Source organism: Megalops cyprinoides, chromosome 24, assembly GCF_013368585.1.
Source record: "Megalops cyprinoides isolate fMegCyp1 chromosome 24, fMegCyp1.pri, whole genome shotgun sequence".
Classification (NCBI taxonomy): Eukaryota; Metazoa; Chordata; class Actinopteri; order Elopiformes; family Megalopidae; genus Megalops; species Megalops cyprinoides.
Window position 1 is genome coordinate 9,054,115 of NC_050606.1, and position 25,983 is coordinate 9,080,097.

General features: G+C 43.5%; 3 protein-coding genes across 5 annotated transcripts in view; 1 reads left to right on the top strand and 2 right to left on the bottom strand.

The window, feature by feature from the left end:
- The first annotated feature begins 3,706 nt into the window (after positions 1-3,706).
- LOC118771127 (frizzled-8-like) lies at positions 3,707-6,150 on the top strand. The gene has a single exon (XM_036519013.1). It carries the CDS (start codon positions 4,068-4,070, stop codon positions 5,814-5,816), a length of 1,749 nt encoding a protein of 582 aa, XP_036374906.1. The 5' UTR covers positions 3,707-4,067; the 3' UTR covers positions 5,817-6,150.
- Positions 6,151-13,982: 7,832 nt separating this feature from the next.
- LOC118771538 (gap junction delta-4 protein-like) lies at positions 13,983-15,675 on the bottom strand. Its single transcript, XM_036519545.1, has 2 exons — positions 15,612-15,675; positions 13,983-15,145 (listed from the first exon to the last, which is right to left on the bottom strand). The coding sequence occupies exons 1-2, from the start codon at positions 15,673-15,675 to the stop codon at positions 13,983-13,985; spliced, it is 1,227 nt and encodes a 408-aa protein (XP_036375438.1).
- A 4,673-nt stretch (positions 15,676-20,348) lies between these two features.
- LOC118771108 (cyclin-Y-like) overlaps positions 20,349-25,983 on the bottom strand; it is a 47,373-nt gene continuing 41,738 nt past the window's right edge. For all 3 annotated transcript variants that reach the window (XM_036518985.1, XM_036518984.1, XM_036518986.1), the window contains 3 exons: positions 24,681-24,847; positions 23,615-23,777; positions 20,349-21,289 (listed from right to left, as the gene is read on the bottom strand). In XM_036518985.1, coding sequence (XP_036374878.1) covers positions 21,173-21,289; positions 23,615-23,777; positions 24,681-24,847 — 447 coding nt within the window. In that variant the 3' untranslated portion in view covers positions 20,349-21,172. The remainder of the gene's footprint in view (positions 21,290-23,614; positions 23,778-24,680; positions 24,848-25,983) is intronic.

The window sequence follows — 25,983 nt, forward strand, 5'->3', positions numbered from 1 at the left end:
AGGATTTCCTGGCTCTGTCTCTGACTGATTAGAGGGGCGGGCCTTGTTTGTCAAGGTAACGAGGTGAAGGTGAGGTAATTCACAAGGTATACGCTTTGTCACCTCAGGGTACTGGGGGGGGGGGGGGGTGCTGGACTCCCAAACACACCTGAAACTGATTAGCAGTAAAGCCCTGAGCAAATATTGCCGGTGGGGAGGCGCACAGTCAATCCTTAAGGGTGGTGGTGGCGGGGGGGGGGGTCTTTCCAGTTCTTTAGCAAAGATGTGCTGAAGCTACTAGTGTTTTTTTTTGTTTTTTTTTTCAATCTTTAAATGTAGTTGTGTTTTTTTCCTCACTGTCTTTAGTTATGTCCCGGAACTTCTCAAAGAGTAATCATATGCCATATCGCCGTGTTGTTAGATGGTATGAAAAATTACATATCTTTCGTATTTAAATCTGCATTCATTTACAAACTTACCGTGAGATAGTTAAAACCTGCATTGAAATCCTTGCCTGTCTGACCTCAGACTGTGTTCTGGATGGCAAGTGCTACAGTTTTCACGTATCCCCTGCCACTCCATGAGTTTGGGTTCTCTCTGTAGTTTGCATTACTAAATAAATCATCGACTGTCTTTTAGAATACCTTGTGTATGCAGCTAGGGTTTCAGGCAATTTTTATCCAACAACTGCGTTTGCATGAACATATCTAAAGCATTGGGTACGTATTTGATGTGGAAAAACGTGTCTACATTCCTTCAGAGATTAAGCGTGGCGTCTTTGCGACTGTGTACCAAATCAAAGGTAAACATTACTTTGGGAGAGGGTCTGTCTCTTATCTCAGACCTATAAATCAGGCCTAATTACATTAGAACCCTCCCCAATACACACACACACACAGTTTCCACTGAACAGAAAGAGGCATGTGTCACATTGTGACATTAAAGCCATTTGAAATATTCATACTCCAGTCCTTTCGCAAGCCAAATTCCTAGTTTGAACATGTAAAATAACAGTCCCCCACACGTTGTACTTAGGTGAACTTGTCAGGAGATCACCTACGGTTACATCACCTATATGGAGGTATTCTAAACAGATGTCTCGGGATTCAATTAATATTTGCCCTTACAATTGAATGCAAGAGGGTTTTTTTGCATAAAACAGGTGGCACTGTAGCATAGTGGTTAAGGAGCAGGGCTCGTAACCAAAAGGTCACCGGTTCAATTCCCTGCTGGAGCACTGGGGCACCTCAGTAAATATCGAACTGTATAAATGAATAACGTAAAAATCTGTAGCCACGCTGAATAAGAGCATCTGCTAAATGCCAATAATGTAATATGTAATATAGCTGATAAAACTAGGGACAGAAATATGAAATCCACCTGTAAGCGCGGTTAGGCCCCAGACAATTAGGCACCTCAGTCGCACAGCTAACCGGACAAGTCATGCAACACGACGGACCTGCAGCGCTTCACAGAAGCCGTAAACATTGCCGTCTATCACAGTACTACAACTGACACAGAACAAGGAGAGCAGAGAGCAGATTTATGAATCACGTAATCACCTCCTGTAATGTGGCTATCAAGATTCAACACGCTCACAAAAGGCCAGACAACAGACAAGTTGAAAGAAGTGCCTGTAATTTTGCTTCCACAGGTCTTGGGAATAACAGTTCACACATGAGAATGCATGAACAAAACAATTGCTCATGTGCCTCACAGTGTATCAGAGAACGAAATAAACGTGTGTTTTTTTCACCATTGTATAAAACTATACAGCATCATATGCTGATTAAAATGCAAGAGTTGTACATTTTCTTCTCTCTACAAAACAATATTTCAAACAAATGCATCAGTGTTGGTCATACTAAGTTCTAAACCGATTGGAATCAGTCGTATATCTGAGCCGGACACCTTAACTATAGTCTGGCCATAATATTACTCTTCTTTAACGCAATCTGTGTTTGTTAAGATATGATACATCACGACGAAGCCATACAGAAACTGTAAGGGACTTGATCCGTTTATACAGACGTTATTACGAGCGCGCACATGCCACTCAAACGGGGGATCCCTTTCACCGGGGTCACAGCCTCACCCCCTGCGGTCTCGGCTCGGGTTGAATGGGGAATTGAACATGAAGTTTTACACAGATGCGGCAATTCCATTTCCAGCCTTTTAAATTTGGAATGCGGCGGGCCACGCGTAACCCAACTCCCCGCTATCACGGTTACAAAGGGAAGCTTCGACAGTTGGCGGCTGGGCTCCCGCGATCTATCTGTCTGTTAATCAATACGGGACTGGGCGCTGATAGACGCAATCAGTGTAACCGATGCTGATTCTCATCTGTCTCCATTATGTTTGTCCAGGGCCCTGAGACCAGACACCTGTTCCCAGGGCTTTCACCTGTGGTTCACTACTTGTACGGGGGAAAAAGACACCCCATTGAAGCCCCTCATGAAGTCGAGAGGGCCCCTGACGCTGTGTAGGAGTGTCATTCGTGAGTCCAGTCTCACTAAAGGCTGCGGATGTCTGATTACAGATTTGATCCTAATGGCTAACTTTAGCCACAGCAATCCTATGTTCCCTCTTTGCTTTTGACATAAAATTCATAAACTGAGCTAAGAATGCATCTACCTCATTATGTCTATGGCTAAAGAGTCTGATTTATGTTGGTCTGCTGCACTCAGCTTGGGGGTTAACGTTTAAATAAGGTAATGGTTTTTTAATGTTTTTTTCCCAGAACTGTAAGAAAACCACCTTACAGTTGGGACTACAGGAACATCGCTGACTAAAGCCGTTTCAGAGCGATACATTCAAAACGTGGTCTAGACTATACACTGTAATCTTGAACGCATTAGCGAGGGACAGAATGCAAATTTGTCTGTTTGCAAACTATTCGAGCTGTCCATTTCTTTCCTGAAGCCAAATATTTAAAGAGGACAGGGAGGGGTTTGCGCTCCGCAAACATTTCTCGCACAGCTTGGTCCAGGCATTACGGCAATTACGGCCCTGCGTGAACACTATAGAAGCGTTAAACGAAACATCACCACATGAATAAAAACATAAACACTCCATTCTTCGTAGAAGACAACCCCCTGTGACGCTCTAACAGGCGCAAATTAACCAAATTATATATGAGAAGACGTAGTGTATTATTTAGCTACTCAGTAATGAAATTTCTGAAACAATTCGATTTTTTTAAATCTGATATTTTAACGTCGTTACGGCGCTAACAGCCATATTGAGAAGTTTGAACTTGCCAGCTTTTATTGATTAGTGGTTTAATGCTTGATTATATAAATCCTGAAGTATTACGGGTTTAAGTGATGCGATTGTTTTAAACTTGACCAATGTTTATTGAAATTTACTTCTCAGAATGATCCTCTAATCGCTTAAATATAACCTATATTTTAAAAAAAGAAGGAAATTTAGATATACACCAATACAGCAATGTGCTGGAAGTCACTCTGGATAACAGCGTCTGCTAAATGCATGTAATGTAATGTTGTCGCTAAAAGGGAATAAACAGAAATAAATCAATTAAAGATCAGCAAATTACTGCCAAACAAACACATCCTAACAAAACACTCCTAGGGACTCTTGATTGACTTATCCAAGTACTCCGCCCCTGCCGTTCAACGATTAGACAATCGAGTAGGGGGCGTGACTTCACCGCCCTCCGTATAAATATTCAAACAGTCATTCTCTAGCAGCATTGCGAAGAAAGTCGAACGGGGAAAGACCGAGTGCCGAAAGCGGTGGAGGCAACAAACTTGGAACCGCCATATATGTTTCTTAAACGGACCAACCAAGTGAACATCGGCTAATTTCGGAGCAGAAGCTCATAGGATTCAGAGTGTCTCATCAAGGAAAGTAACCAGCGCTGCGACTCCTCAGCCATTTTGACTAGACGCCCGAAGGCTAATATTTGCACGGCAGCTCTGCAAGTGTACGCGGATTGCAAAGTGTTTGCAGATCCGTGCCAAAGCGAGATGAGTTCGTTATTCGGGAATTAAGAGGACAGATTTTTTTTTCCATCGGAGAAACTTAACCGTTTTGTCAAGAGAAAGAGAGCGATCCAACGGCACATGATGGAGTGCTACCTGTTGGGGATATACCTGTTTCTCGCGCTCGCTATTATGCAAAGGTCGAGCTGCACGATAGCTAAGGAGCTAACGTGCCAGGAGATCTCTGTACCCCTGTGCAAGGGAATCGGCTACAACTACACCTACATGCCGAACCAGTTCAATCATGACACGCAGGACGAAGCTGGCCTGGAGGTGCACCAGTTCTGGCCTCTTGTGGAAATCCAGTGCTCCCCGGACCTTAAGTTCTTTCTCTGTAGTATGTATACTCCTATTTGCTTGGAGGACTACAAGAAACCCCTGCCGCCCTGCCGAAGCGTGTGCGAGAGAGCGAGAGCGGGATGTGCGCCTCTGATGAGACAGTACGGTTTCCCTTGGCCAGACAGGATGAGATGTGACCTGTTACCAGTGCAAGGAAACCCAGACACGCTTTGCATGGACTACAACAGAACCGATTTAACTACCGTTTCGCCGGTCTTGTCGAAGCCGACTAATTTTCCGGCTAAACCGTTTAGTCCGCATAAAAACAAGAATGGACACAGACCTGGCGGCAGACTCAAACCTCCGATGTCCGCCTGCGAACCCGGGTGCCACTGTCGTGCACCCATGGTACAGATAAACAGTGACCGCCACCCACTTTACAACCGACTGAAGACAGGACAGATTCCCAATTGCGCCATGCCATGCCACAACCCGTATTTTACCCAGAACGAAAGGACGTTTACAGCATTCTGGATAGGACTATGGTCTGTGCTGTGCTTCGTTTCCACTTTTGCGACTGTTGCAACTTTCCTAATCGACATGGAGAGATTCAAGTATCCCGAGAGACCAATTATCTTCCTCTCCGCTTGTTACATGTTCGTTTCGGTGGGTTACATCGTGCGATTGATTGCTGGGCACGAAAAAGTAGCCTGTAGCAGAGAATATGACGTGGAGCACATTCATTACGAGACAACTGGCCCGGCACTCTGTACGGTTGTGTTTCTGTTGATTTATTTTTTCGGCATGGCCAGCTCTATCTGGTGGGTGATCCTGTCTCTGACTTGGTTCCTGGCTGCCGGAATGAAGTGGGGAAACGAGGCCATCGCGAGTTACTCGCAGTATTTTCACCTTGCTGCCTGGCTGATCCCCAGTATGAAGTCCATTGCTGTTTTGGCCCTGAGCTCAGTCGATGGTGACTCTGTTGCCGGAATCTGCTATGTTGGTAATCAGAACTTGGACAATCTGAGAGGCTTCGTGCTGGCCCCTTTGGTTATATATTTGTTTATTGGCACGATGTTCCTTTTAGCAGGTTTTGTGTCGTTATTCCGGATCCGGAGCGTTATCAAGCAAGGGGGTACAAAAACTGACAAGTTGGAGAAACTGATGATCAGAATTGGGATTTTCACCGTCCTTTATACTGTACCTGCGACCATTATAGTTGCCTGCTATTTTTACGAGCAGCACAACAGACAGAACTGGGAAATAACTCACAACTGCTCCTGTTTGTTGGAGCAAGAAGCGCAAAAGCCGGACTACGCCGTCTTCATGTTGAAGTACTTTATGTGCCTTCTCGTGGGCATCACGTCGGGGGTGTGGATTTGGTCGGGGAAGACGCTGGAGTCCTGGCGAACTTTCTGCACGCGGTGCTGCTGGGGCAGCAAAGGCACCAACGGGTCAATGTACAGCGACGTTAGCACGGGACTAACGTGGCGGTCGGGCACCGCGAGCTCGGTCTCTTACCCTAAACAGATGCCATTATCACGGGTTTGAGTAGGAGAATGGACAGTTCGCAGCGTCGCGATTGTCTTTCTGTGTCGTCACATTTGCATGTTAATGACCCCCTAATGGTTCCTATTAGGCAGAAGTGTTGAAGCCGGTGGAGAACAGTGTACCGTAAACACTGCTAAGCCCTCGCTTTATATATGCACATGGCTTGCAGGACGATTTCGAAAGAAGGGAAAAAGTCCCCTTTTCACATTTCAAGCAAGGATGCATTACACCTGGAAATTAGCTGAGAACTAGTTTTCGGAGTAAGCATAGTGCCAGGGAGGTAAAATTTGACTGCATTCATTGTATCAAAGAGGAATTGAAATAAGCCTTAATGTCTTATACGGGTTTTTAATTGCAAAATGTATTTATATAATTGTACAAACGTGTAAATTGTTTATATAAAATTTATACAAGATTGTAAATTTGTATAAAATGCTTTGTGATAGAAAATATTTTTTATTTTGACAATAAAAACAGCTTTTGGTAAATGGAACACGTGCAGTGTCTCAATCCGTCTGACCAGCTGCTGAATTACAATCACACACTAATGAATAACCTGTTCACTTGCGGAGTTGCTTTTCTGTAAATCCCCCCCAAAAGAGCCTCTTTGGCTAACAGCGGCACAAATTTGGTATTTTAAAGTTGAAGGACTTAGGTAATTGTTAGCTAACTAGCTACCTGCTCGCCCGATGGCTCGATGCTTAGCGTTTTCAGGACCAAGTGAATAGGGTTAATCTATAGGGACTTCGGTCTTTTCATCTCGGAAACTTTGATCTTTCTTTTCAACGAGATGGAAAGATGACGTGCAGCTAGAGAATGTTTCCAGAATCCAAGGTTTTCTCTTCCTCCAATTTGCCACTGTGGTGCTTTCAAATATGTGGAACAAAGAGGACTGGGGCTTCACCGCATTTTGTTGGTGGCAATCTTGCTACATTTTGGGGAAAATGGGGTGGGGGGGGAGTCTTTCAGAATTCTCTACATTGTTGAGGAGACCAGTGAAGCCTGTAGACACCAAGGCACTGGCAGGGACATTACTGAAATGGTCCTGAAAGCCCCACAGGTGGTCTGTTCACATAATCCCCGTTGAAGGAACCCTTTTGTGAGATAATTATATAAACCAGGCTGTCTTTTTCGCCATCAATTAAATTGATGACCAACTGCAATATGTTTGATTTTAAAGCATATTGTTCCTGCCATGTGATGTAAATGCATCAGATGACCTGCTTTCCAGGTTGCCTCTGAATTTGAAATGGGTTTATTTCTTTTTCTATTGCGCGAATCTCCTGCGAGAGCAATAAGAGCGGCCTCCGCCCTGTCAAAAGATGCCCTGGGCCTGATTATCAAGATGTCAGTCTAGAGGACTCTTATCTTGTCTAATGGTTAAGGGTAATTACCCCCAGTGTGTGGTCGAGTGACGAAATCTAGTTTTTACAAGTCTAAAATGTGCAAAAGCTACTGATTTAATACGTTTTATTTCCCACTGAGTAAACGCAAATTGGATGTGTACTTTCACCTCAGACGATTAACGCCATCCGAAAGTAAACATGAATAATTTGAATCTTTTAATTGGCATGCAATAAGGCCATAACCCCTTTTAATACGTGATAATGGTTGGTCTTTGAAGGAATCTGGTCGCGTGTTGTAGACATTTTTAATCTCTACAATCTCCTTAAGGTGTATGAATTTAAAAAAAAATGCAGGTTCCACTCATGCAGGTAAATTGTGGAATAATCGTTTGGTTCATTTTTTCCTCGCCTGTATATGTTTGCGCGAAAGGAAAATGCTGCACAGGCAGTTCTTATAACGTCAGAGATACATGTGTTTGATTTTGGAACTGAAATTGGTTATCCCTAGGCCTACCTCTCATTTGCGGTAGATTAAAACACATGTGACCACCACAAAAGTCTCAATTTCCTAAAGTTGTGTGTTGACTTATTTTACAGATAGATTTAATAGATTTAAAAGATTAAAAATTACTAGATTTTTTTAGTTTTGCGTGACGCAGCATTAGCATATTCTGACTTTTCTTGTAAAGCTGTTATTAGTAGATACAGTTCTTTGGTTAATTCAGTGTCATTTGGACTATTTACAGGTTACAAATGTGTAGTATACATTGGTTGCTTGTTAAAATGGATATTGTAAATTAATGTGCTATATTCGTCCTCTCTGCCCTTGGGTTTTCGTTACAGCAACTTGAAGTTTAATTTGAAATATAGATTATGCCACTTATTAGCATTCACATGCTCCTTTATTGCCTGGAGGTAGCCTGGAGGAAGGCTTTTGAATGTTATAACCAGACGCCTTTGTGAAATGCTGCGAATCTATACTGCCTCCCTGTGGTTACAGCAAGCTAATGCAACACAATAGCCCGAGGACACTATACAGCATGTGTCGATTTCCTTTCAAACCTCTCAGTTGTTTAGTTTGAGTTAATTAAATACTGATGGATTTCTTAAAATTTGCCAGCAACTCGTTGTTAAACTTGAGTGTTTGTATTAACAAAATACAAAAAGGGTGCATGTCAAGGCATTCCTTAAACTTGTGTTTTAAAGGTAGAAAGAGTACTAGAAAAATTATCCTGCAGGCCTCTGTCCCATATGAACCCATATGTTGAATTAATGAATAACTATTATTTGCTTTCTGTGAAATCTCTATTACCTGTTTGTTTCAGGCAAAATTAATAAAAAAAAACACAAAAGGTTACTTTGAAGCCTGTATTTTTACACACCAATAAATGTAGTTTTACAATTGAATTCTAGCCGATAACCATCAGGGATATCAAACTCAGATAAGTAGTTGAACAGCTGGATGTAGCCTAATTGTTTGAACTCAACAGGAGCGATGACCAGCAAATAAGATAGGGCCCCAGGACTGAGTACCAATATAATGTAGCTGAATGCAACTGCTCTTCATGTGCTCACCTGAACCGTACAACAAAGTCACAATTTCATAGATTTTTTTTTTTTTCAGTTAAGGTGAATGTTTCTCCGGGTGTGTAATCAAGTACGTATTTACTACATACAGTACACAAAGTGACCGCTGCTGGCTCAGAAGACAAAGAAAACTGGTATTGATTTTTTCTTTTTTTGGGGGGGGGGGGTGTTGTTGGTAATCCAAAAGTGTGGAGGGAGGGCGCGCGGAATGAGTGTCACAGATGTCTGGAGCTGAAATCCCCAGAGGAAGTGCAAGAGCACTCAAGCGGAATCCATCTCCTGCTGAGGTAAACAAGAAGCGTACTCGCGGAGAGAGCCAGGGAAAGGTGCAAAAAAAAAAAAAAAAACACCCGTCCATAGCAAGCCCAAAAAATGCATAGAAAATATTATCTTGCTTTTTTTTTTTTTTTAGACTTTGCTGGCGCTGATATTGGATAGAAAGCAATATATCTAAGGAATACTGATGGTTTTAGGACTTGGTTAGTTGTGGTGTGTGTGTGTGTGTGTGTGTGTGTGTGTGTGTGTGTGTGTGTGTGTGTGTGAAGAAAGTTCAACAGTTAGCACAACACATAATGGATCCACATGCAGCAGAGCTGGTGTGTTTGGTGTTCTCTGCATGGGTCGTACCACATCCAAATTAACAAGGAAGGTCAAGCAAATAGGTGGATGTTTGCTGTGATCCCTGTGGTTATGTATTAAGCCTGGTACGCATCACATTAACACTGGAATGCTCATCTTTTCTCAGGAAATCCTCAGTCTGAGTGACTGTTTACCTGAATAGTTCACCGTTGAACGGAGGGACCCAGACTTTATGATTGAAAGTAGTTATACAGCAACTTGAGTCAAAGATGTACGTGAGGGGAATGAGGTATTTCCCGTACTGTGTACAACACAGAGGAATGTGCAGAATGCTTAAAGGAAGAGAGGTCCACACAGCAGTGGTATACCCTCAATATCTCCTCCAAATGGACATATTGTGGAAGTGGTGGAAATGTAAGGCAAAAATATGTTATTTATTATTATAATTAGGGTCTGAATAGTGTTATGCTCACACTCACTGGTCTGGGAGTGTTAGCCTGGTCTGACACTGTTGCTTGTTCAACTTGAATGGATATACTTCTCTTCTTTTGTGCTGGAAGTCGCTCTGGATAAGAGCATCTGCTAAATGAATGTAATGTAATGTAATGTAATTATTTGCAGTATTATTCACCACAATTTTTGGCTGAACGGATATGACTCATTACATTTGCCCCCATGTAAATAGACTCTGATGCAGTCATCTACAGTCATTAATCACTGTGTGAAAGGAGATGGACCAGAGGAGAAGATGACACCCAATTCTGCAGTACTGGTCTACTAGCAGCCCATGTGCTTGTCATGCATCACAACTATACATAGCACATGCACATGCACAATAATTAAATGAAACTTCTGCAGCCAGCCCCTGATCTTCCAGCAGTCAGATGTATATTTGGTGATATTTGGCTCCCGAGTGTTGGATTGACTGCCATCCTCCTTCAGTGATCAATCCAATATACTATAGATCAGGGTCAGGCACCTCTGTTTCTGGAAGGCCACAGTCCTGCATATTTCAAATGTCTCTCTAAACTGTGAACATAAGTATCTCGAGCACATGGTCATCCACACTAATTAAGCCTAATGGATTATTGAATCAAATTATGCCGTTAAGGGTTTGGATGGAACTAAACCCAGAAGCATCTCTGGAACAGGACAGAGAAGCCCTGGTTTTGCAAGGCCAGTCAGTGTCTTACAGTGGGATAGTGTGGCAGGGTTGTGGAAGCTCTGGGGACCTTGCAGAGAAGGGGTTGGAGGTAAGAACAAATCGAGATGGATTTAAAGCGCTTTGTGAGGCAGATCAGCTGACGGCCATGGGCTGGTCTGGAACAAGGTGTTCTAAAGCAGCAATTATTTGAATGCCACTGACATGCCTTCCCCTCCCCCCTGTACTGCAACAATTATACTGCCCAGACACTTGCCATTATTTATCAGCGTTCCCATGCAATTCACGCCTCCCCACGGTGCCAAGAGAACACCGCATTCCTTTGGCCCATGGGGGACACACCGGTACAATCAGAAGAATTGTGTTTCCTTTTGTGCAGTGTTGGCTTTTCTTGTCTTTAGACAGGGTCATATCCAGACCCTGGCCATGAGCACGGTGGGGCACAGAGTGTCTTCACTTGGGCAGAACAGATACTCATCCTGGCATCAGAACATCTGACCCACAACAGAGGAACATCACTGTTTTATAAGTGCTTCGTTAATGACATCATGACATGCATGCATGAAAATCCTCAACATATATACACCCCAGAAACTCTTATTTTTATATTAGGGAATGGATTTGTTTTTTGTAAGTCTGATCTTTTCTACAACTTTGAAGCATGCATTCAAACTTAAGAGAAAATTGCCAGTGCAGTCAGCTTTGGCTGACAACTGCTACCTTTTTTTTCATTTTTAAATCTTGCATGCGACTCCTTCACCTTTTCCATGTTTGTTTTCCAGCACCCACAGCCCTGTGGGTTATGTCAAGTTTGGATATGCATCAGTATCAAACCAGCTAGCTGTCATTTTTAACAGACATTGAACATTGTAATGTTCACCAACTTTAGTATTTTGTACTGAAATTAAGGATTGAGATCATCACCCTTATAGCATATGTGGCTCTATCATGTTTTAACTTTGAAATTAGGTGACTGAGCAATTATTTTGATATTCTTATTTTCTTATTGTTACTTGGCTTATTTTACAGTTACTTTGTGAAACCACAGGGAAAGTCCTGTGATGGAGAATAATAGTTATTCGATCGCTCGCTCGACTATCGCAATCATTTTCCTCGCCTCGCCAGCACTGCCTTTTAGCAACCACAGGGGGGCAGTAAAGAGCCATACTGTCTTTGCACTGTTGCATTCAGATCAGCACAGATGGTGCACACATTACCTGGGGCAAAATATAAATGTATGTGGGTGGGCACAGTAGTGGGGGGGCAACGGCCATTCCCATGAATGACTCCTGCTGCTCCCTTGAGGTATGGGAAAGTAGCACCCATACGTGCTGCTCTCTTTATAATATATCAGTCTCATTCAAAATGAACACTGATTGTTGATCTGCATACATGTTTATTATACACATAAATGTGAACTTGCTGTATTGCAGAAACCACATTGTGGCATGCGTGTACACTAGAGACAGTAAAGCTGAACCTGCAGTTAGAACTGGGAAAAATATCTGTCCCTGCAAGGCGCTCCATTTTCCATTGGTGGTCATTTGCTGTAACATACTGACCGTGACATTGTTTTGATTTCATATTTTTACTGGGAATACAAGTAAATCAAATGTTTTTCAATGACAGGGGAAGTAAAGCATTTTATTTTCCTTTCTGATACTTTCTCACAGAGTGAACCTCATGAAACTCAAAATACTCCAGGAAAATGTCAGAACATACAGGCAATTGGACTGTGAAAAGGAAAAGTGTATATCTTGGATTTAAAAAATGTAGTTCTTGCTAAAATATTTGCTCAAATGTTTTAGGAAAGCCCTGCATCATTAGCATTTGATTGATTGTCTTTGTACAAAGGTGAGTGTCAGGTTATACACAGTGAATACAGCATAGCTCCTAGCACAGTAATACTGTACATATGAAAACTTTTTTGAGAAGAGGGTATTGAATATGTCAAAATGAATGAGCATGTGCTGTACCGACTATACAGGACCAATTTATTCACTTGTTAATCCATGAAAACCAGAAGATAGCATAAAATTAAACCATGGCGATTCATGTAAAACAAAGCAAAATTACACATATGTTTGCATTTGAACTGGCTCCACATAAACACTCACAAATTCTAATGGATCCACAATAATAGTCAGCGTTTTATAAGGAACAAAAAAGCAAAGTAAAATGTAGAACATATTGCTTGAACTTTGTCTTACAACCGTTTAAGTGAAATTACATTATGAATAATCTGCTGTATTACAATTATTGTTCAAAAGCATTGAATCAATCAAAGTATAATGTTTGATTTCAAAATGCACCCAAAATGTACTAGCTAAAACTACAGTTTAATGGAGGGAAATGCAAAATTTCTAGGGGATATAGATGGATCACATTTACTCAGCCCAGATATAATGGATATTGTGTTTAATATAAACAGTGATGCAAATTCCTGAAAAATCGATCAATTATGGTATGAAAACAGCCATCAATATGAACCACTTTTTACATTTATGTGTGAAGTGCTTACAGTCTCAATATGGCTCCTAGGTGAAATGATTATCTCAGCAAATAAGATTTTAGTGTTTAAGGGACAGACAGCACGGGAGTTTCCCCTCATTGCGTAGCAGTTTCTGGGTTCCCAGTCGCACACATGTCCACAGAATGCACTTTGATCCCTCTGGGCCCTTGAAACGGTGTGTGACAAGTGAGCTCTATAAATACCGCCCCTGCTGTTTCCAGGCTGGCTTCGTGAGCTGGCTCTCGGAGAGGAGCCCGCTTCTCTCCCCTGGGGCCCTCTGTCTGCCCCGAGGCGAGCCGAAGTGGCGGCGACAGGCTGGTCAGACTGCATGAGGTGCCACGGAAGGAGTCTGCGCTGGTGTGGGAGCCCCCCCGCCAGACCCAGTCCTAACACAGCTCCTGACAAATTGGACCAGCTCTGATTTAGCTCACTGAATGAGCAAAGCCAGCCCGTGACAAGAGCAGCACGTTGGCCTCAACGTGGAGGTCAACCCAGGCTGGCTAAATAATGCATGTCGGGTTGAAATGTTTTGAGACGTGGGGAGATCTCCCACAGATGGAATGCGTCTGTGATGGGATTTTGCATTATAGCTCCCCCCCCCCCCGGTGCAGTACCACACTGTGTGGTGCACAGATGGAGTTAATAAAACAATACAGTGCTGTTTCCAGCAGTAAATACGGTGAGCCTGTCATTCCAGCCTTACCCTTCAACAGAGGGTGGGTGGCAGTGTAGCATAGTGGTAAGGAGTAGGACTCGCAACCGAGAGGTTGCTGGTTCAATTCCCCGCTGGGGCAGTGCTTAACTTAGAAACGCCTTAGTAAATATCCAGCTGTATAAATGGATAACATGTGAAAATTGTAACCTATGTAAGTTGCTCTGGATAAGAGCATCTGCTAAATGATAATTATGCAATGTAATGTCTCCACTTGTATGTACTGCATCCAAGACTGTAGCCAGCCACTGGGTCTGGGCTCAGATAGTCAAACCCACGCTCTTCTCTCTGGGGGGTCAGTGCAGTCTGACTGCAGGTCCAGCATGTCCACCAGGGCGTACTGGCCCATTCCCCTGGGACGGGGTGCTGTGGGGGTCAGTGTGATTGGGCATCTCCCTTGCTGCAGGGATGGCAGTGGCCTGAGGTGGGACTGTGCATGTTGTGGGGTCCTTTTGGGGTCTGTCGGGCCCAGCGCTGCCCCCCTGTCCTCTTGCTCCGACCCCTCCACCCAGGCCTGCATGTGGGCATTGTTGCCATTGCTGTTGGATTGGGGCTCTGCCTCGGAACGAACACTGGGGCCAATAGCTGAGCATCCTTCCTCCAGCGGGCGGGCAGAGGCCACCTCCTCAGCACTGGATTGGCTGGCTCCTCTCTTGCGGAAGGTGGCAGTAGTTGCCAGGTCATGGGTCAGTGGAAGGTGTAGGTCTGCTCTCTGGCCAGCTGGCGAGAGATAGTAATCCTCTTCCTCCTCCTCCTCTTCCTCCGCATCGTACGTCCTTCTCACTACCATCTCAGTCTCACTCCTCCGTCTTGCTGAGCGTTTGACGGCGCAGATCAGGTCGGCGACGCTGAGCAGGAGAGACGAAGCGCTGACCCCCAGCATGAAGTTGAGCACCAGGGTCTTCTCCGAGGGCCTGGAGGTGAAGCATTCCGCCATGGAGGTGCAGGGGGGCTCGTAACAGAGGAGCTTCCTCGGGACACGGAACCCGAACAGCCCGTAATGCGCCGTCCCAAATCCGGCCTCGAACAAGATCCGCAGCAACAGCTGAAGGATGTAAGCCCTCCCAAAGCTCCACTGCAGGCTCCACTCAGCCTGGAGGGCAGAACGCTTCCTGAATAAGCCCCGGGCGGTTTTTCCAAAGCTGGGCGCATTAACTCCGCCGGGCGGGTACGTTTCCGCGCAGAGGTCTGCCGACACCCTGTGGACGACGTAGACGACAAACACGGCATAAGGAAGGCAGGCGGCGATTAGCTGGGCGAGCCAGAGCCTGACGGCGGACAGCGGGTAGAGGAAGTCGTAACACGCGTCGGCACAGCCCGGCTGGATGGTGTTGCACACAAACCGCTCCCGGTCGTCCTCATGTAGGGGGTACACGGCTAACAGCAGAACCAGAACCCTCAGCAGGACCAGCTGGACCAGCCAAACCTTCCCTGCAATTCAGAAACCCGTGTTAAAACCAGCTGTTCATTCCTTGGAATATATATTATGTAAAAGTATTACATGTACAGACTTAAATCTGTTCAGCGTATGTATATCCATAACAACATACAAAATATTTTAGAGGCTCAGAAAATTTCATCAATGTTTTGCCTTGGAGATTTTAATGGACAGATTCTTACAGTAAATGTTTATTACAGTAAAAGCATACATCGCTGAAACACTTTCAGATGTCTGGCTGGAGTCCTGGCTGAGGAGATATTTAAAAAACTGAAAATTTTGCCTTTGGGTACTAAACTCCTGGTAATACAAATGATAACATTGTTCAGGTTCATTTTTATCAATTTGTTAAAATAAACACATGTTGTAGACACATTTACACACATTATATTATAGCTGCATATTTTAACATATTGAGGTGACAAAGAAATTACTGTTGAACACCGTGTGGGTACTCACCCATGAAGGTGATGTTGTGATTCAGGATAATGAAGAGAATCTCCATTGTGCTCTGCCTCCCCATATTCCAGACAACCACCCCTCTCCACACCTCCCAGAGAAAGGAAAGACAGAGACCCACCCCAGTTCAGGCAATGAAGTAAACTTTCCACAGCGAGCTGTAGGCCGTTTGGTGAAGTCCATCTGACGACGTTGCAGCTCAGAAGGTTCTTTCAGTGTAGATGCTGCCCTAAAACTACCTCTCCTTTTTTATCCCCCCCCCCCCCCCCCCCCGCTTCCAGTAACAACTGCTCTCAGACAAAGACGGGAGACGTGAGCCTCATTGTGGCCTATTCTTGCACACCAAAGGCATGCAGACCTCCTGGCATTGCTGGGATATTTTGGTGTTGGTTGTCTTTACAGGAGAATCACCGGGATACTCATTACGTCTGCACTGGATTTTCAGACACAGTGGAAAGTATTAACAGTTGCAAAAAAAATTTTCATGTTTTGGGGATTCTTCACCTGTCCCCAAAATGGCCGCAGTATTTGTTAATGTGGTATTAATCTTGTTTTCTTGTTAAGTCTGAATGTTAGGATCCTTTGTTTTTAATGCGCTACATATGCAATAAACATACCATCAGCTTCAGGTGGTTTAATTGTCAATTGTAATTGTCAGCTTCAGGTTTTTTTAATTGTTAATTATAATTGTCATTGTGTAATTTAATTGTAGACAACTTGCCATAGGTTAATGAGCAACACTTGAGTAATTAAAGGCATATTAAATACAGGTGTGTGGCTGAAGAGCAAGGGGGCTCACTTTTTGTTCTGCAGTTGGCTGGGTGTCGAGGCTGGTTCCTTTTGTTTGATAGTTTTAATTTTTTTTTTTTTTTTTGGGGGGTTGGGTGGGGTCGGGTCGGGTCGGGTCGGGTCGGGTGGGGTGGGGTGGGGTGGGGTGGGGTGGGGGGTTGAATGTTTTCTCTTTCTGTTCATGATTTTTGTGAGTAGTATTAGCAAGCTTCTGCACAATCCACCTGAACACATTTTCAGGTGTTCAGGGTAACTGAATGGATGCATTTACTTTAAATGGCCCTGACCAGCTCCTGTTCTGGGGGCAATCTCTTTCTGAAATCTGGACTGAATTCAGAGGGGGAAATGCTAAGTAGAGCAGAATACTGCTGACCTGCTACATTTGTTCAATATAGTTTTACTTAATCTTTGCTTAATATTTTTTAGATAAAATACAACACAACCACCCAGTTGCACTCATACATAAAAAAACAAGTTAGGTGAGGAGGTTAGCATGTGCACGCTTAATGGCCTCAGGTGTGTGTACGCCATATACAATACAAACCGCAGTCACTTTAAATACAAAGGAAACATCTTGTTTTATTGCAAGTAGAACAAGTTTTATTTCTTTTGTAGGTTCCTGAACATTGTTTCTGAAACGGTTTGTCTGTCAGCAAAACCACAGATTAAACCAGAGACGACATGCGCCTGTGGAGTCTCGAGTCCCGGAGAAAGAAAGACAGGATCACAACACAAAACGGAAAATACAATGAACTAAGAACACCCTGGAGCCATGGCTCCTTGTTTGGCAAACTGAGAACAGAAGGAAAAAAAATAATTAAGCCAGGTTCATTTCAAAATCTCTCAACACACAACATTGGCATAATATGAAAAATGAACATAAAATCCAAGGAATTCACATTTACAGCAGTCTTTTTTTTTTGTTGTTAGCACAGGAGACAACCAAGAGCATTTGGACATTGAACGTTCAGTTCCAACTAATCCAATACAACCCTGAAATAAAGAAGCTCTATTCAGAGGTAGAGTCCACGGTACGAGGCTATGTCGCGAATCGCCAGCCGAACAGGCGCCTTCGCCCCACTGGACTGAGCTCGCTTGAGTTCTGAAATGAAGACCGGGCTGTCTGTACACGCATACATTAAATAAAAACATACAATCGTCAGCTATTCCATTCCATTTCACAGGATTGCTCCTGACCCTACAGGTTTCAGCAATGTCTTTGAACGCTTCAGAGGTCCACACACACACCACTGTCCATCACTGCATTTAAATCTCGTCCTTTCATTCCTGAATACTTTGGTACTAGCCATTCCCTTATCCACGCAGAAAAGACGCTGCTCATTGGCCAGTATGTTGCCCTAGCCTGAGGGAGGTGACCACGACCTTGGAATTGATCACTGTATGGTGCACCCAAAGTGTATGCAGCAGTTGGATATTACACTCCGTTTCTATTTCTCGGTTCTGTGGAAATGTTCACCTCCCATGGTGTGTGACTGTGTGGTCTGGAAGCAAAAGGATGTCCAAGTAAAAATAAAGAGAAGACCTTTGGAAAACAAGCTGAACTTGAACCTTTATAAAACAGATTGTATGGAAAAAGATACATGAATTTAACCCTATTTGCGCTGTTTCCAGCTTTTCCCAAAATGCAGTGTCGTTGTACCAGTGGCTTGTAATTGTGAGTGCCCTCCCCTGAAACAATGAACAACCACTATTCCCCATCTGTGCCCTGTGCTTCAGCTATGGTCATAGTGTACCCAGACTAATCTAACAAGGAAATATGGGAGTTGGGATGAAGTAGAATCACCTCTCCTCTTTCGGCAATACTGCCATAACCTACAGCATTGCAGATCTCATTTTCTTAATTCTCTCCAGAGGGTTGTCTCGTACTTCCTCACATGGAGGTAAAATCAATCAAAGTCTTCAATGCATTTTATAATTCAAATTTAATGCAGTTAAATAATAATCAATGACCTTTTGAAACTCCTTAAAATAGGGTTGTGTAAGCCGTGACAGTAAACGTATCTTCCCATAAATTCCCTAACATCACCCATATTCATCAAAGTGATTAAATCTACCCCACAGACACTCGGCTGCATGCATGTGACGAAATGAAGAAGAAGCCAATACTTTCCTTTTCTGCTTCTGGGATTTCTTGTACATATTTCTAGTATGAATGATTTTCATTATAATTCTTTCTCACTTACTAAATAAAATTTGGCAAAATAAACATATCAATTGAACACAAGTGGATGGTATTGTATGAGGAAGTTGGGCAAAGTTGTAAGAAAAAAATATGCTTTAAAAGATGTATTCTTATACCTTTACTTAGAAAATACCTCTATCACATTAAAGGTATACAAAAATATTAATTTACTTCTGAGCTGAAACTTCAAATCATTTATTCAAGAATGTTTTAGACAGGCTAATAAAAACACTGACAGTAAGTGAAATGGAAAAGCACCTCTACATTGCAAATAATGTAAAAAATAATATCTGGCATGTGTCAGCTACGAAGAATGGCAGATCGCCTCGATTACCTACATTAAATGGATGAACTGTCAGATCTGATTACAAGACTGGGGAATTATTAAATGGTTATCATTCAAGAAACCAGGGCATTTTCTCTGACTATAAATATTGATCAGAACTCAGTTATAAATATTTCAGCACAATTAAAGTTATTTTCTTAACATCTTAAATATTTTATACACTGTACAAAGTTTAATTTCAAAATTCTACAATATCTGAATGCTTTAGATCAAGGTTCATTTCTTTGCATTTAAAACGATAAAAAATAATAAAAGTTAACCTGGAAACAGACAGTTTGTCATCGTGTACTGCAAGATTTCATAAAAAAAAAAAAGATGTCCAAAGGACTGAAGATAGCTGCTGCGTGATCCTGTTGTAGGCCTCTTTGACCGTACACCCTCTCATTTGGAAGAGATCTCTTATGACAAACGGGCTCAGGTCCTGGCAAAAACGTGAGTTCACAAGCAAAATATGGCATTACGGTTTTGTTCTTCTGCAAAAATATACCATATATTAACCTTAAGATGACAGGAAAGACAGATTTATGAGGAAACAAACAGGTGTGTGCCCCAGGCGACACACACAAGAGCAAGATGAGGGTTCAGTGGTGCTGAAATCTTTAAATTCTTTTCTCATGTGCTGTAATTGAGCCTGATCCACCTCAACAATTGTGAAGTGCATTGGTGTGGGGGGGGTGAGGAGAAATGTAATCCTTAAATACATACACACATACACACACTTACCACAGCTATTTTTCCTCTATACCCACAATGCACTGACAGGCAAAGGCCCTCAGAGGATAGATGCATCCCCCTGCCGCAAACGGCGTAACTCCTAGGTGCCCAAATAGGTCGCAGGGTGCCGACCTATCCAACCCTGTCCCCCCTCCAATGATGTGGGCTCCTGGTCATTTTCAGCATGCTCTGATGTGATTGGACCTTCCCCTCTGCCTACAATGTCTAGTTTGGCAAAAGGTTCTCAGAAGTAGCATGTATGTACCTAAAAGAAATGGATGTGGTTTGTCTGCCATTTATCTGCCATACAAAGTATCGTCCCCTTTTCTTCTCACTCATCCTGAACCCTTCCTTTCTGTCTTTCTCCTGCCCTTTCCCTGTCTCCATGAATGGACAGCCCCAGCTAAAACCAAGGTGCAAGGTAGTCCATGACCGACACTCACCAATCACCTCAGTAAGGGAGCTGAAAGCTGCTTAGCCATTAGAGAGACATTGGTTTTGTGATGGTCAACGTCAAAGCAACTGCCCAAGATTCCCAATGACAATGTACTCACAACACGTCCTAAGAACTCTCCACTCCTAAAACAAACATTTGTAAACAGCACAGCAGGGAGAAAGAATAAAAATAAGTATATTAAGGTTTAAAGAGCAAAAATAAATGTTTTAAGACAAAATTTTGGTGGAGAGTTGGGGAAAAAAAAAATTTGAGCCCAAGTTCCTTGGCTTTCAGATGTACAGATACAGCAGTTAATACATACCATTTCAAATTCAGGAATAAGCTGCTCAACAACAGAAATCAACACTAAAATAAATCTGCCATGATCAGGACATGACAGGCAATCTACGAACATTGGTCCTGCATTGGACATGCTGAAATGCCCTGATCATTTTCTGAAAAGCAAAGAGTGTAAGTCACAAAAAACGTCTGGACTGCCAGAGACAACTGTACATATGTACAGCCTTTTCGCCTGTAAAAATACTGCTTGTGCTTCAGAGAGGACTTAAGAACGAAATTAAGAACCAAAACCACAGGAATGTACAAAAAAAAGTCTGGCAAACAGGAGCAACCATTTAAATTCAGCCATTTTTTCACTTGCACCAGCCTTCAAAGTCAGATAACCAGTAGCATATGCAGCTGAGCCGTTCTTCATATGAGTCACAGTTTGAATCTTTAATTTTTTTTTTCCCCCACGACCCTTTAGGTGAACCGTTTTCGCAAACGTGCTGTTTCCCGCTTGGCAACTTGTTCAGCGCAGCATCTCTGTCGCCATGGGAAAAAGTTCAGGCGGCCTTCGGCGGGAAAGGTCACGCTTTTCCTCGGAGCCGATGCACCTGCCTCCCGATGCAGTAATAGAAATGACAAACCCACTGAGAGGGGCTCCTCTGTGCCCTGCCAGATGGAGGCGCTGTGTAGCAAGGTCTCGATCCCTCCAGGTGAGCTCTGGTTGGATGAGCTCACACCCCGGTGTGCTGAGTGGGCGGGGCCCGAGTTCCTGGGTCCCGGTGGCATTAGGATATGATGGCGGGAACCCACTGTGCTGCCGTCAGATTGTCCGCGCTCGCCGACCGCTTCTTGGCGGCTTTCCGCAAGTCCTTGTACTTGTCGTCGGACAACCTGGAGATGGCCTGGAGAGTTGTGGGAGAGAAAGAGAAGTCGTCACAGAATTTAACGATTATCGCATGCATGTGCAAGACGGCGATCAGTAAACAGCCTCCGGTTTGCGCTTTGCAAGGCAGCTCATCAAATCAAAACGGAAAAAAAAAATCATTTTCTATTTGCTAGGGAAAAAGTCCATACCTCCAAAACCTCCACACCTTTTAATCCACATCTTAAAAGTACACTCCAACTGTGCGCGCATAACCCACACAATAGTAAATGAGGCAGAATAATAGTTCCCTATCTCTGGTTCCTTTGATGTTTCAACTTGGATGCCCCAGCAGTCTTAAATCAGACTCAGCTTTGCCTCCTCGCTCACCCAGAGAACACAGACACCAGAGAGCCAGCATCCCTGTTGTTTCCTTGCCAGGAGGCACCGGTAACAACTGAACCAACATCATTACGGGAGTCTAACTCAGTCTAATTATCTTGGATCATAGCAAGGTGATGGCAGGGGATGACTGAGGCTGCTGAAAAATAACTGCACAGAACTGGTAGCTCTCATCCAGCAAGCACAGTAATACCATTTTAACAGACATTAACTCAAAGACTGATATTTCCACCATATGAATCTAGGTGGGTCACTATCGTTCATTTATTGTCTGCATAAAGGGCATTCCTGTTTTACGCCTTAAGTTAGGAACACAGGGGCATTGGTTCAAAGAGGAATAAGATGCACAATGGTGTTTCCTTTTTTAAAAAATAAGCTAGAAATTTTTAAATGTTTCAGCACACTGCCTTCCTTCAGGGGATATATGTTTGTTAGGTTGCCATGTGTAAAATGTTAAATGTACTGCACATGCATATGTAAATCACATCATTTTGAGCATGTGCTGCATAATATTGTTTTTTTTCTTCATCTGCTGTGTGTTTGAACTCATAATAAATGTGGACAAACAAAGCCAGACTCATATTTATCATTGGAAGCGAAGGGTAGTTTGCATATAGTGGCATGTGCTCTCTTAATGGTGACAGGACACTCTTAATAAATACTTCACAAATGTAACATTATTCACTCATTTAAGATCATTATCTGCAAAAAGCTCATTTGCGCTCACATTAGTAAATGACCCCCTCGTTTAACTGGCATTAACAGACCAAATACGCTTACGGACAAATATGTAGGACGAAGTACATTTAGACAAGACTGACTGAGTTAGTGAAAGATGATGTGAAAATCAGGGCCAGAATGAATGACAGAACGGCATATCATTCCTGTATTGTACAAAAAAACCCCACTGCTTTCTGTATCGCAGAGCAGTGCAAATGCAGAGAGGAGACAGGTTCGAGAAATCTGCAAGAGCCGGGATAACAGAAGATAAAAACGCACTTGTCAGACTCATGAATATTCATGAGTTCATTTGCCGACTTGATACAGACATCTGAGAGCATATTTTAAACCGGGGAGAATGAGCCACGTTTTAAGGGCTGCAAATTGAACAGCATAAATTCTGAGCCTCTCTGAAATACAGGTGTGTGTGAGCGTGGGAGATTGCCCAGAACAAATCACTACGCAGCTCCAGAAAACGTACAAATCCTGGTTGTATAAAGTCTGCCCTACTTTCTCTCTCATTTATGATGGCCTGATAAAATAGTGTTGTGACCTTTTAACGACCTTTACTGACGTGGATTTCACTGATTTGTGTTTGGTAGGCATCTTCTCCGGCGTGAGTTGCAAGGCTAACATGGTGTGGAGCTCAGTAATATCACATTACTGGCATCTAGCCACAGATTTTTACAATGTTATCCATTTATACAGCTGGATATTAACTGAAGCATTTGTGGGTTAAGTACCTTGTCAAACGGTGCAGCGGAATCAAACTGGCAACCTTTCGGTTACAAGTCCTGCTCCTTAACCACTATGCTACACTGCCGCAAATATCAAGTCTTAAGTTAACCCTGGCCAAATACTTTTGAGCCCTTTTGGTTATAGGTGATGTGACAATGTACATTACACACAAGAGCACAACAGTATGTTCAGCACCTCTAACCAAGAGGTTGCTGGTTCGATTCCACGATGGGGCACTGCTGTCGTACCCCTGGCCGAGGTACTTAATCCAAAAATGCCTCAGTAAATATCCAGCTGTATAAATGGATAAAACGGTAACCTACTGTATGCAAGTCGCTCTGGATAAGAGTGTCTGCTGAATGACAATAATGTAATGTAATGTAAATGATATATGCAGATTTGGGAAGCGTGTGGGGAATCAGCATTGGGAAGTCTTTATCATCATATTTACAACGCGAGGAGGAGCATCTGACCATGGTGTAGCCAGTCACCCAGGTGTATTTACCTCTAATTTCTGTGCTTTGTCCCGACTAAGGGGTTCCAAGGGGCAGCTTAGGTTGTTGGCCTCAGACAGGGAGCGAAGGTCAAAGTAGTACTTGGCGTAGACGCTCGACGGGACATTGATGTTGAACTGCAGCAGCTCCAGAAACTGTCGCTCGAGTTCGTTCCTGCAAAAGAGAGGAAACGCCACACACTCACACACGCTCGTTTCCACGCCAACCCCAAATTCTAGCCTGCAGCAAAATCTGTTCACTCAGTCTCTAGAGAAAATAAACAACTAAAAGAAAACTGCATGCTTGGGAACAATGAGGGGGAAAATTTGCATTAAAATCATGAAGCTGTGATCATTACAGGCTTGTGGTGCTGCATATTTAACGTTAAGCAAGATTCTGCTAAATACCAAAATGCTTTTGTGACAATTCCTGCTTATTTCCTGATTTTCACCTGTCAGGCCATCTCTCCACAAATAAGTATACAGTAGTCCCCCCTTATCCGTGGGGGATATGTTCCAAGACCCCCAGTGGATGCTTGAAACCGCGGATGGTATCGAAACCCTATATATACCGAGATGGCTACTAAGTGACTAACGGGCAGGTAGCATATACAGCGTGAATACGCTGGACAAAGGGATGATTCACGCCCCGAGCGGGGTGGTGTGAGATTTCATCACGCTACTCAGAGCGGCGCGCAATATAAAACTTATGAATTGTTTATTTCTGGAATTCTCTGTGTAGTATTTTCGGACCGCGGTTGACCACGGGTCACTGAAACCACGGAAAGCAAAACCGCGGATAAGGGGGGACCACTGTATATGCATTTGTGCAGCAATGGTCCAGCTAACTGTATCCTGCCGTAAAGGCTCCGATAAACAAGGCAAGTGTGCAAAACACGAGGTGGTTGCCATCGAAGTCCATAGATAAGCGTACGATACTTTCTGTTGTCATAGATCCAAATCCACACCCAAAAGTGACACCTAACAGACCCAAAATCGCATGGCTCTTGGGCCCAGAGTATGCCGGCAGGGGATAGATGACCCACTGGGACAAGCCTGACTTGGAGCCTTCACTCACATGTCCTCGACGGTGATGTCTTTGAGGATCTGGCAGTAGTCCACGTTCCACACCGCCTGGTCGTCCCACACCTTGGAGGCCAAAAGGATGGCGCCCAGGACGATGCGCTTCCAGTTCGACGGGCAGATGTCGATCTCCGCGTAGGTTAGCAGCCTTTCAAGGTACACCTGGGAACCGGCAACAGCGATCACCGCAAACAGTAAGAGCATGCCGACTCAACTCTTCGAGGGTTAGCTATATGATCAAGTGAATCCAGTGGCTGAGATTACAGTAATCAAAGGCTTGGCAGGAAACCCTGCTGTAAAGATACCTCAGGTGCTATAGGCCAGATAATACTTAAGGCAGATAAAAGCTGCCCTACAGCTGCAGACAGGACACTTCCATTAGAGCTTTATGTACCTAAAACAAAACAAACTGAACCGAATTCAATAACCAATGCACAGGATTTGGAAACAGACCCACCTGACCAAAGAGTCCAGCAATAGTTGACTAACACATAATGGCAAAAAGGTATAATACAAAATACAAATGATCATAATGACAAATAACGTGAAAAATGTTAAACCAAATTTTATACCGTAAAACTTGCATTTACAACAACGTGCATGACAGTCAATAGTGAATATTTTACACATTATCGATTCAATTAGTACTGATCCCAGTGAGTCTTGAAAGGCTGTTTATTGCCTGACTTCATGAGTAAAACAGTGAATCAATAAGGCCCTGATTTACAGGTCTTTAGGGGAAATAAAAGGCTGTAAGACCTTATTAATCTCACAGTCCAAACATGTACAAATATAGGAGATCAAAGCTCATCCTCTATTCAAGCTTGCTTGGTGAATCCGGTTGTAAAAGATCTTTAGTAGGAACACAGGTGACTAGTTGTTACTAACTTGCAACGTCTTCACATTTGATAGGGTATGCAGAGCCACAGCATTAACATACAACAATCCCCTCTGCAATGCATGGCATCTGTTGGTAGCCAATCAGAAAGTGCTTGAATTCGTAACGTGCAGATGGTGCCAGTGACAGGAGAGAGCGTGGTGTTAAGGGGGGGGAGGGGGGAGGGGGGTGTCTGTTCCTGCCTTTCAGCTGCCTTCAGACGCTCCTACCATTTACCCAAAGCCTTTCAGTACCTTGGACAGCGGCAGGCTTGCATACAAGTGAGCGCGCGCACACACACACACACACACACACACACACACACACACACACACCTGGCGTTCACAGATAATCAGTCCAGGTGTTTGCTGTCTCGTACAAAGACCTAGACAGCCACAGCTGCTCAGACTCTCCGCAAAAC